Raw genomic sequence first — 12,975 nt, 5'->3', positions numbered from 1 at the left:
AGCAAAGCTGCTTAATTAAATGGGAGCTGGGAGCTGATGTGTAAAGCTGGCCTGTCAGCATGCTGGGAACACTTTCACCTTTCGGCTGGGTGTGCTGCCGGGGAGGGACAGAGGTGAGAGTTTGGGGTGGTTCCAGGGGCCCCCAGCCCAGTGCACTGCAAGGTGACAAAGCTGAGCGGGATTTAGAGCATTGTTCCTGGGGAACTGCAGGGAAAAGCCAGGAATCAAGGCAATTCCTTGCTGGATTTTGAGTCTCACATAGCTACAGTGGCAAGGTTAAATGTTTATCAAATGCAAAATATCAAAGAAATCCAATTACGTGAGCACACAGCCAAAAGAAAAAAGGTAAACTTCCAGGACAGAAGGGTTGAATGTGCTTATTACTGTCCCCACCAACTTAATGCATAATTATTATATTTTAACTTTTTCTAATTGAATAACGTTTCCAAACAACCACTATTAATCCAAACAGACCTCCATTAATTAGAAGCAACAACCCTCTCTCTTTCATAATACCAGCACCACTTATTTCCAAAGCAGCAGAATGCAAAGAACATCTCTGTTCTGCTTCCTTAACCTTTCTTTGGTCTGTGTTTTTGGCTTTATTATCAGCAATTACTCATATTGCAAGCACTAGTGTCCATGTATTCCTCCTTACAGCACAAAGTATTTCTCAGGAATTTTGGTATAATGTGGCCCTGGCTGGAAGAGCAGAGGGATCTGGTCACCCCCTTTAGTGCTTGTGTACAAGGCCAGGATAAATCACTTGCTGATACCCACCTCTGTAGGAGCCGCCAAGCCTGAGAGGGAAAAAACAGCCTGCAAAAAGTATTATTTACATATACAGAAATGTGTTGGAACTACCAAAAGCCAAATAACAGTTCTGAACAACAACAAATTTATGTATATTTGATACAAGCATATTTTTGGGATTGATTATAATAATTTACATTTATCTTGAATTTCCCCTTGATGAATGAAGCCTTTCTGTTCCACTTACTGACACAGCCAGAGGAATGCAACAGGAGCTTTCATTACTACATTTCCAACCTTTTATCAATCACATTGGGAGCAAAGATAGTTGAACCAACCATGTTACAGTGAGGACTATTAATACCCTACAGCTGGGAGATTAAATAGTCTTAACAAGATCTCCACATAATAAATGACTTCATTTGAACAATACAGTTCAGCAACTTTGGTACAGAGGAATCACAACATGCCCCCTTACACCTGCCAAATGCGGAACACGAGGGCATGGGAACACTACAGGAAGCCCACAGTACATGGAAAGTCTGATCCTAGTGAAACACATCTGGGAGGGTCTCCCATGCCCACTGTATTTAAGAGAACACACATAATCATAGTCAATGCTATTTTTTAAACACAGAAAATAGAAATTTTCAGGGGAAAAAAATCCGTAAAAATTACTCTATTAAGCTAAACACCCAGAGTTAAAAAGACGTAGGAGAAACACATGCCACTGAAATGTCACACAGGAACATGCACCAGAGATCAAAAGTTAAAACACACACCCAGTTGCACTTGTTAACCAGTTACCTGCTCATCCAAAACACATTTTAACAAGTTTTAGCAAGATCAGATTTGAAAACTTGCATCTCTCTCTTTCTTATGCATGTATGTGTATGGATAAGGAAGCAAGAAGTAAGATGATCTGGGGAGGAACCATGTTCATATAGCTGAATATAATCCTGAATATACATAAATATCTTCCAATGCTGTGCCAAAAACCAACACTCCTCCTACATTGATACTTCTTGCCTTTGCTTTAAAAAAAAAATAAACATCTGGTGCAGGGTGCAGACCCAGCAGGGTGTCAAGATTTAATGCCATCCTGCACAGTCCATAGGTAGAAACTGTCCTACAGTGAGTGTTTTGGGGGGAAAACTGCTGAGATAAGGTATCCCTACCTAACACATACAGGCACTGCACTGTCAGTAATTTCTGTGCAGTTCTTCCATGGAGGAGTCCCTTTCTCTGGCCAACCTGCTGGGCCTTCTTATACACCATGGAATTACCCAGTGTATGTCAGCCGTAACATGGCCCCAGTGTTCCACTGCCAAAGATCGACCTCGCTTTCTTCAAGTCTATTCATACATGGAGAAGAATTAGGCATCCCAAATTAATTAAAAGCATAACTTGCAGAGAGTAAATATTATGTCTTCAGACTTCTGCTTCCTTTCAGATTTGAGTTCAGTGCAAGTCTTCAAAAGCTCACTGGCTAAAAACTTCCACCAGCCAGTCTAGCAGGGCTTTGTGTGTAAGAAACCACGGCAAAAGTCAAACCAGAGGTGGCCAGAGCAGCCCCAGTTACCTGCAGAGCTGCCCAGAGCTGCAGGGCTCGCCAGAGAAAAGCAGAACAACCGCGGGTCCCAGGGCTGTGCCGCAGCAGAGAGAAGGCAGTTTAGGAGCATAATTCACACATGGCTTCTGTGCAGAGCTTGACAATCCAAACTACCAGGGTTTAGTAGTGCTACAAGGAGCGTAACTCAGGCAGTGTTAAGCTGCGGCAGTGAAACAATCCCCAGCTACTCACGGGCCTGGAGGAGCGCTGGATCTTTGGGGGCGGCGGCCGCGGCGGGCGGAGTCTGTGCTGCTGCAGCAAAGTGGAGACTAAATTAAAGTCACCTGCATGGAAACACCTCTGATGTCTTGGCAAAAGCAGCATGAGCATGTGACAGCACGTGATTTACCTTCATACTCACCTCACAAAATGCCATTTTTCTTCCTTTGCTTTTCCAAAGCAGTGACAAACCCCATGGCCTGTGATGTGCCCCAGCAGCACAGGTACCCATGCCAGGCTGGACTCAGCTCCTGCCACACCACAGGCAGCAGGGACAGCACCAGACAGCCAAAATGGACTGACACAGCAAAGATCTTCAGGGTGGATTCTTGGACCTTGAGGTCCAAGTGCTCTAGGCCACATTTATGCAAATGGCAACCAGGATACTCAAAAACACTTCCACTAAAATCTTGAGTGATTTTAGTGCTTGTGAAAACTTATGGAGAAGGCCTCAAACCAGACATGTAAGAGTATGGAAAAAAACCCAATTCAGTTAAACTTTTCATGCACTTAAAGGTGAGCTTATGCTTGGATCCTGTCCTGGGTTTTACTCCTAAGTGACCAACAATTACAAATCAGGCCTTAAAGTATCATGATGGCCTAGAACCTAAAACTACTTGTGTAAATATTATCTTAGTTTGTGTAAGTGAAAATGAACACACTACAAATATTCTACATATTTATATTACAATAAACTACTCCTTTGCAGGAGCCAATTCTTTCATATCCTTATCCTGTCACTAGATTATTTTTTCCAGCTGAGATTTAAATATCACATATGATTAAGCTTTCATCTCTGATCAAAAAATAGTTCTATGTATTTCCACAATAAAGACACATACAAATGCTGCTTTGGGAAAAGATTAAAGGTGCAGAAACTTTTTTGTCTCTTGGACTTCTAACCAGGCATCTTGTTAACTCTCAGAACTGTGACCTCAGTGCTTGTAGCAACACAGGCAAAGCCAACAGTCCAATTCCAATTTCTGTTATCACTGCAGCGCTCCCAGCAATGGAGTTGGAGGTTTGTACGTGCTGCAGCACAGAGTGCCCTGCTGAGCCTCAGGAGATCTCAGAGCAGGGTAAGACAGAAGTGGCCATGGCCAGCAGCGCTCTCTGCATGGAGCAGGGACAGGGCTGTGAGCACGGGCAGGACCAGGCCGAGGGTGGAGGGGAGGCACCCCAGGGAACAGGGGCTTTGCCAGAACTGCACTGCCAGTGCTGCTGCTCCTGCCCCTCAACTGCAGTGGGATCAGCAATGTTCAAACTCTGTGTTTGCTGGGAGAGCCACTGATTTGAAGTTAATTTGTTAATGCAGCAAAACACATTGTTTCTAAAAGGTCAGCAGGTGAAGCTGTGCTGGAATATCAACTTAATTACCTGGGCTGTAGGGAAGAATGGGCACCAACCAGCACATGGCTGCAGTGCTAAAAGCTGCTAAATTGCTATTCCAGGTATGGTCCTAAATATATGTACTATAGCTTTTTCTGTGAAGGGGAGAAATGTCTAAATTAGCACTTTCTCACCAATAGCTGTTTACCAGCATATCTTTTTCCTCTGGATATTCGCTTAATCATCTTGTTCTAAATACTTTTGAAGCAACAAGACAGAAAATTTGCAGAAAGCCATTTTTATGACTGTGGATCTGGCACTGCTTTGCTAATTATCAGACAAGTGACTTAAGCTATGAGATGCTGGAGCAAGAAAAATCTTACATTCACTTTTACACTATCAAAATATTATTTAAAAATTATAGATCCCACATCTCATAAAACAGCTATTATATACCCAAGGAACTTTCACAATACAGCTATTTAGGATTTTATAGCAGAGAAAACATTACAAAAGGATAATTTTTGGTCTGTGACATAACAGCTTGTGAGCAGAATATTATCTCAAACTAATTGTAGATGTCTTTTGAGGTTTTTTTAAAGTCGTATTCAAAACAGAGCCTTGTGAGTAAATCAGAGGTGCTAGTCCATGAGCAGCAACAAGGGCAACCTGAAGGAAATGCTTAAAGGAAACACCACCAGATAAGAATTGGTTTGTTAGTATGTGGAGAAAGAAGTGTTTCTCAATTAGCAGTGAGGGTGTTTCCAATAGTTTCCAAAGCAAAGTTCTTCTAGATGAATATCTTATTTCCTTCCGAAATTGAGGACTGGCTTGAAAATACTTTAAAGTCAATCAGCCATGGCAGAGAGATGCCTTGTGCACACACACACCAGGCTGCAGGAGACATGAAGAGCTGACTTTGGGAGAACATGCTGGACTCAACTGAACATTCAATTAAAAAAAAAAAAAGGGAGAAAAATAACAACACTGAAAAATGTCTGGTACCTAAAAAGATTCAGTAGAGAAAGCAGACGGAATCCATGAGGCAGCTGTTTTATTATCCAGCCAGATCCCTGCACAGCACACTCTGCTTTTTACATGCTCCCATATGTATAGCTCACAAACTGGGATGACAGGAACAGTGTATGCTTTACAGCATATATTTTTAATTTACACTCTGAAATACTTCAGTAGAAATCTGCTGGGTCCTGTGATAAAAATAATCTCCATGTTTTAAGGGATGCCTCATTCTTCAAGCCACATTTGTAGATTGGGAAGGTAGAACAAGTCTGGCAAAAATGCAGCAATGCCTAAAGCCAAAATCCCAAAACCATGAGAACACCACTGTGGACCTCTTCCTACAGCAAAGAGGTGCCTGCAGAACACAAAATATTTAATTCAGTTTAGAGTCACTCTGGTTCAAAGAAGCCTCACACACATTGTTTCCATTTTGCTCCCATGTAGTGAGGCCCTGGATAACAAAGGATCATGCTGCAGACAGTAACTACACAAGGCAGGAGCAGGACAGGGTTCTGCTGATCCCTTTTCCACCTGCTCTGCTCTGGTCCTGCAGAGCTTTCCCAGCCCTGATCCTCGCTGGGCCTTCCTTGGCAATTTGCTCCAGCACTCACCACTGTTTGGGCAGGGGGGTTCATTCATCATGGCTCACTACTCTAAACACACACCAGCTTTTTGATCTGAGAAGGTATCAGAAAAAACAAAGAAATTTCTACACAAAGAATGGACTTTGAGTCCATTTCTTTGAAATACTCACTGTGACACAAAACTGTTCTCCTTGTCCTCTCAGGCAACCACTGGTGACTTTGTATAATTTCTTGTTATTTCTTTGATATTTTGGCACCACTTTGCACTTCATATTTTGCACCAGCTTTTTTTCTGGACCCAGCAGTAACAGGAAGTCCTACACTGACAATATCCACTCCTCAGTCCTAGATGGGTAACTCTGTGAACACAGGCATCTTCCTCGTGGTACACTAAGCCAGGAAGGAACACATCCCATGGACTGCACCACACAGTGGGCCTTACCCTGAAGCAGCACAACTTCATTTGTCCAGAAGGAGAATAAAACCCCAGCTCTCCATAACATTGCTGCATAATGACAGGGCCATGAAGGAAAACTCCCTTAACTCATCAAAGCAGGCCCTTTCTGGATTACAGCAAACCAGCAAGGAGGGCTTTTGTACAGCTATTCACAGAGGTAAAACTGGCAAGAGGTTGAAAGAGAATCTCACTGAGATGATCGCTTTTCCATAGGACTTCTTCCAAAATGAGGTTCATTTTGCTATGGTTTGTTTTCATTCTGTCTATTCCTCAACATACATGGATGGACAGACATGTTGCAAAAAATCCCAGACCCCAGGAATATATCCCCATGTGTTAAAGCCTATCCATCTACTACCTCAGCAGAGTTTAAAATCACAGCTAATAGGTTAACAACTGCTTTTCTTCTGCTTCAGATGAAGAATATCAGAAAGCTGGGGGAATATTCAGCTTCCCAATTTGTACTGACTGCTCAGTGCTACTTGCAATGTCTGTTTGACAGGACTGACATTTTGTAGCACTGTGAGATGGGAGAACGTGTGACATTTTTATTCATGGTGGCGTACGCCCTTGTAATGATCAGCCCTGGTCGATGTGCTTACTGCAGCAGCCCCGAGCCCTCGGAGAACAAACAGCAGCCCGAGGTGCCAGCAGTTTGGCTGCCTTATTAAACACCACCAGGATTCTAACGAAGAGCAACTGCTGGAAAATCTCATTGTCAAATCCTCAAGGACATTGTCAACATGGAACTAACTACATATATTTTTCACTTAAAATACTAGAAAATCCAGCAATACAATATCAAATTTAAAGAAAAAAGCCACAGTGGTCTGTGTGTGCTTTTTAACTGGTCATTTTACCAGCTTTATATTGGCTTTCTGTGGTCCTGATGCTGGAATTCAAATCAAAGAGATCATGTAACCTGCATGATTTAAAATGCTGGAAAATGGACATATCCCTTATTATCTCTTAACAGCTATTTCTCTCTAGCAAGTGGAATACTTGCACAGAAAAAAAAAGGAAAAAATAGATGGTCTCTCATTTAAAGAATTCTATAAACAGCAATGACTCTCTGCTTCACTCACCTTCATCATTCACCAAGCCAGGCTGCGTAACTGGGGGGACACTCTCTCCAACACACCCATGGAAGGGCACAGACCCTCTATCTGCAGCCTGGCACTCACAACTGTTTTATGTGGCATTCATCAGCCCAGCTCTGAAGGACAAATCTAAAAAATGCCCCGCCAAACAAACAGTCACAGTGGGGTCAGCATTTAGAAGAATTATACATTTCACATACTCTTTCTCTTTAATCTCCTGGTTAATCCACTGGCCCAGAGGTCATTTCAGACAGTTCTGGCCTAACTGCACATATCAACTTCATAAGTAATACATAAGAAGCCTCTGGATGCTGATCTACATTGATAGAGAAGCAAGTCACCCATAAGACACTGTGAGCTCTCCTCAAGTTGTCAATCCAGGTGATTTGGGTAGCCTTGCATGTACTGATATATTTATTTTCTACGTATGTATTATTTATAAAGCACAACTCTCCTTCCACATGCCAGCAGTGATGGACCAAGACCCTCCCTACGAGATATTTATGGGTTCCTCAGCAGAACAGGACTAACAAGGAGACTCTGCAGACAGGTAACAGCTGCTGTCTCTTGTCACAAGGCCTGGGAGGTCGGCTCTGCCAGCCCTCCCTTCACACATGCAGGCACTGCAGCACTGACACGCTGTACTCAGGGCAGCATAGTCATTCCCAGCATCCCTGTGTAAGGAGTGCTTCAAATAACCCAGACAGCTGGAAAACACTGAAAGCCACAGTCTGCAATGTGCTTTTTCATGGCTGAACACATACATGTGCTGGATGCAGTTTGGGGCCACAGTCTCACTGCAAAGCATGAACTCCTGCATGGCACAGCACCAGGCCCCCTGCTGCAGGGGCTGGAGAGAAGCCAGCTGTGCCTGCTCCTTGGGAGGCCCTGGGCACGCTCTGCAGGTGCTGCTCACACTTGTCCCACACTGGCACACATAGCCAGGGCAGGCATTCCCTAACTCCCAGCACATGGATTGCCATCTCTGCTAATCCTGCACACCACAAAGCACAACTTCAATCCAATGCATCATTGTCTTGTCCACTGACATTGGTTTTACTACTCTGACTAAGAACACTGTCCCCTGAGAACCTGATGGGACATTTGAGTGGTCTCAAGCAGATATTAGATGGACAAGTGCTTCTGGGCCAAGACATTTGTCTTTCTTGTGAGTCTTTGGACTTGTACTGAGCAACACTGAATTCCTTCCTGAAAGGAACAGGCAAAGAAAGGAGTGAGAATGAATGAGGGTAGAGATATGCTTTCTGAAGACAAAATCATTTTAAAGAACTTATACTTTTGCTAAATCCATAAAGAATCAAATGGAGAGAGGGAGGAAACCCCATGTGGCTCCAGAGAAAGGAAATGAGAACCCACATTTCTCATCTGTGGGGAAGAGTGGAAGGGAGGCTCGTTTTCTTAATGAAGGTCCTGCTATTGTCCAAGCAGCTCAGAGTGGCCAGAGGAGGGCTGGCTCTGCAACCAGAGCATACAGTTACATGAATATTAGCAAATGAACTTGTTTTCCCCTTTCCCCTTTGGTTTCTACCTCAGTGCCACACAATGCCTACTGTGATCCAGGGGAATCTGCTATTGTTCTGATGCACCTGGGTGTGAAGGGAGTCACAGGGTCTGGCAAAGGAGCCTTCCTCCCTTCCCTGCTTCATCCCTTTTACCCTGGAGATAATCCCTCCTCTGCTGCCTCTGGCCTCAGTGATCCAGTTCTGCATTCCTGGAATGTAGCTGGCTGGTGTTCTCCCCATCTTCCCCCTGACCTCTTAATGCCGTTTAATCTCCTGGAAGAAGAGCGCTGCCCTGCAAAGCAGAGTTGTTTGTTCTGTGTGTCCAAGTGCAGACTGACTAGGAAAAATGAACACGTTCATTTACAGCAAAAGGGTTCAAAACAGCAAATAAGATGGCAATTTCCATGCTGTGGCCTCAAGAGTTTAACAGCAGTCAGAACAAGCCAGGGAGAGAGCCCAGAGAAGCCTTTCCATAGTCAGACAAGCTGCTTCAGTACATTAATGCATTTTCCATTTGTCTCATAGCTATTTACATTAGTCCCCAGAGCACTGATTCTCTGTAGTTTGCATCAAGTGTGGAACATGACTGAACCTCTCTACTAAAGATATATGTGGAAGAATCTTTTGTATTTTTTTAAGCTTTACACCTTTTGGTGCATAAATGGAATTAAATATTCTATTTGCTGGTAAATAAAAACAAGCCACAGAAAACATAAACCCAGCTAAGCTGACAAATGACACTCTAATTATAAGAGACACAATTAGAGAGCTGTACAGAACTGCCAGGATCACTCGCTTCTAATGAAATTATTCCCTTTCCCAACAAGTGATGTTTCTGGCAGCTTATCATTTGCTGGTTTATTTGTACTAAATCAGGGGTGCTACTGACTGTGGGAAAGCTCCTAAGGAGGAATGTTCCTAAGTGTAGGTTTGATTTTGAAGCCCTTGGGCTCATCCTGCGTGTTCACACCACCTCTCCCAGACTGGTGGGAAGACTGGGCACGGGTACCAATCCTGTCTGTACTCTGTGGGTCCTGCCAAGGTAGCCCCAACAGCTGCTTGCTTGGACAAGGAACCTGCTCAAAACAGTCACCGTGACACTGTGTAGTGTCTATTCTCCAAACAGGTCAAAGACAACACAGACACATGTGTTCTACCTAAAAGGTACAAGTGTGGGCATGGAAACAAGAGCCCAAACCCCCAAGTCACAGATCACTTGCATTAGTGTCCCACTCTGCCCCAGTCAGGGCTTACTGGGCTCCCAGTGCTGCCCTGCCTGGCACACTGGGAACGATTCCAAGGACAGCTCTGGCAACTGAATATGCAGCAGGTGTTCGATGCTTTAAGGATATTTTGGTCAGCTTTTAAGACAACAAAACCAGCAGAAAGCAAGGAATAGGACATTCATAGAATCATTAAGGTTGAAAAAGTCTGGAAAGATCATCAAGTCCATCAAGCACCACAAGAGATGCTCTCTGTAGCACTGGATCTTCCATACTAATTAACCTTACTCTTCTCCCAAACTTAGAGCACTACTCAGTACTACAAACCTCCCATTTGAATCTTGGCCTTGGCTTGAAAACTGTTCCCTCTTCTCCCCACCCATTAAACCCTAAGCTGCCTGTACTGCTCCTGCTACTTGTTGAGTACAGTTGTGCTGTCCCAGAGCCCGTGGCGATAGCTCCTGTATTTGGTTGATGCAGGGATCAATAAGAAAGGTACACCCTGGGTAAAGCATGCAAAGTGCCACCCAGGAAAAGCAGTGGTCCCACCCTCCCACGGTCGTGTCTTACTAAGAACACGCCATTTAGATCTTTACTACACTGCCCCAAGCTATCTGGCTAAAAATCCTTCTTTTCACCATCAAGTGGAGCTTTCCCACAATGTCTCAGTATTGCAGAAAGCATCACTCAAACAATTCCATAATAAACAAGGCTCTCCAATGATGCCTGATCACCACTCCCAAGATGAGCCAGGACATACAGAATCTCCCCCAGTCAGCCAATTACTGCCAAATTTTGGTGAGCCATCAGCTGAGGGGCTGTGCTTCTACAGGCATTTCAAGATACTTTACTGATATTTTTTTGTAGCCGAACAACTGCAGATACACAACCGTGTTTGGAAAAGCCAGCAAGTCCCTCACTCTAGGGTGAGAGATAATGAGTTAAAATTAAAGGTTGTTGCTGGCTTGCTAGCCCATCCCCCTTTAGCTAATCTGTCATGTAATGAAGAGAAGCACCAGCGCAGGACAGCTCGCTGCCGGCTCACTTACAGCGAGCTGATTAAGAATGTTCAACCAACAGCAGACTGCAGACCTTTCCGAGGAAAATAAATAGACTGTATGCAAATGTGTTTGTCACTTTGACAGCACGTCTCAATTAAAGGCCCGCGCGGCGGCGGAGCGCTGCTGCAGCGCTGGGCCGGGCTCCCTGCACCGCCCGCCCCGAGCCGGGCCCTGACCCCAGCGCATGCATGCATTTTAAACCTCGCTGCCAGCCGCACAATGCTGCACTCCGAGAGAGCCCCTGACAATGAGAAAAAAGCCTCTTTCATCCTCTTCAGTTTGGAAGAGCTGTGAATGCACAAACAGCCCTTATTTCAGAGTTCTTGTGCCTTTTTAATTGTTCCCACCTTCTGTATTCTAGACAGAGTTAAAAGTGACATTAAAATCTCTGCCTTTAATCACGGGTTAGAAGCCATCTCCCATTTATACAGTAAATGTTGCTGCTTTTTTCCTCCCCAAAGCCTTAATCTATATTTCATAAACCTGAACATCTTCTCCTTTTGAATAAGGTATGATTTCATTTTTGTTTTGGCATTGGGCTATCAGGAGGAGCAGACCAGTGCCAGGACCAAGGCTGAGTCAGACAGCCCTACAACCGCTAAGTCAGATGAGTTTTCGGAAACCAACATTTGTAATGTGATGACAGCAATAAGCATTTAGCCTGCAAGCCTCTCCCCACAGCCAGGGGTCAGGAAAGCTGATGCGTGTTTCTTTCAACACAGAAAAGTGATCATTAAAAAATTTGAAAGTGACTGTTAAAAAACCTCTTGAATTTAAATTTGTACTTCCCAGTCAAATATATATTTCATTAATCCACCATCATGTTTGAACCATCCATCGTTCACAAAAATCGAAAGGAAAAACTGAAAATAAATTGTAATATTATCTGATTTCTGGCTGCATTCCTCCAGTAGCCCCAATTCCTCTCAACTGTAGTGGCACTGAAAGTAACAGAAAAATAAGTCTCTACTGAAAATACCTAAATGAAGAGAACGATTTTTTAAAAGTCTCCAAGAACTTACTTTTAGCACGCTGGTTAAAGTACTGAAAAAATAAATCTAATTCTGAAATGATGCAGACAACATTGCTCTGAGCACTGATCAGATCTCAGGCAGCCCCATCTCATACCTGAACAGTCAGTGCAGCCACACCAACTGGTTTCTATTCATAGATGCTTCTCTAAAACTGGTTTGCTTCACATTTTATAATGTTTTACAATTGCTTTGAATTTACACTTTGCTTCCTTAGAAGAAATCAAATATTCCCTCCTGTTTTCTGGTCAGAACAGTGTAAAGAATAGGTACAGCAAAAGAAAAGAGAACTGTGAACACAAATTATGTCATTTTTTGAATCAGCCTGTACTTAATAGGGGAACACTGGCAAATGGATAATAAACACTGGATGTTTTCCCACGAAAATCACAGCAACTACAACATTTTCTAAATAGCTAGCTCTTCAAACCCCACCCCCAAACTCTCTGTTTTGCAGACATATCAAAAGAAACATTACACGAGTAACTAACGTGAACAGCTCAGCTGTCAATACTGAATACAGAGCACGCTAACAAGCTATTAATTGATTTTTCCATCTTAGTTCATCGCATTTAATTTTCAGAGAATGTTCAAATGCTTTAATAGTTGGACATCCCATATTGACACTAATGATCTGGCTAGATAACAGTGGATGTTTTAAATTCTACACCCTCAGTCCTGAGAGCTGTAGCACCTTGCATGCTAAAACAGCTGCAAAATAATTTCTAAAATTGCTACAATATTTATGCTCCCCCCATTCACTCATCGTTTATTTTCCTCAAAATCATAGTTTGAACAAAAGGAATCTGCAACCCCAGAAAAATCAGGTTTTAGAATCCCCTTTAAACAGATAGAACAGAAATAAAACTAAAACAGCGCAGTTCAGTGATTGAAGATAATGAAGCATTTGGCATATCATGACTTTTCTCTGAACTATTCTTGCTGAGTCACATGATTGAGAACAACTTACACTAAGACCTACCTGACCAAAATGTACTGTGATTGGTCTTCTGTCCTCTCTTAATTTCGGGTCCTTCTTCTCAGGCAGTGGCGATGGTGCTGT

The 12,975-nt window shown here is 43.3% G+C and overlaps 1 protein-coding gene across 1 annotated transcript in view; it reads right to left on the bottom strand.

The window, feature by feature from the left end:
* The window catches only part of DENND1A (DENN domain containing 1A), a 160,062-nt gene that overhangs the window by 11,846 nt on the left and 135,241 nt on the right, over window positions 1-12,975 (bottom strand). The window contains exons 20-21 of the mRNA XM_031057270.1: window positions 12,895-12,971; window positions 2,558-2,617 (exon numbers count right to left, since the gene is read on the bottom strand). Of these exons, the coding sequence (XP_030913130.1) occupies window positions 2,558-2,617; window positions 12,895-12,971 (137 nt within the window). The remainder of the gene's footprint in view (window positions 1-2,557; window positions 2,618-12,894; window positions 12,972-12,975) is intronic.

Source organism: Geospiza fortis, unplaced genomic scaffold (assembly GCF_000277835.1).
Source record: "Geospiza fortis unplaced genomic scaffold, GeoFor_1.0 scaffold27, whole genome shotgun sequence".
NCBI classification, from domain to species: Eukaryota; Metazoa; Chordata; class Aves; order Passeriformes; family Thraupidae; genus Geospiza; species Geospiza fortis.
Note: the sequence above shows the minus strand (reverse complement) of the source record. Positions and strands in the feature narration are given on the sequence as shown.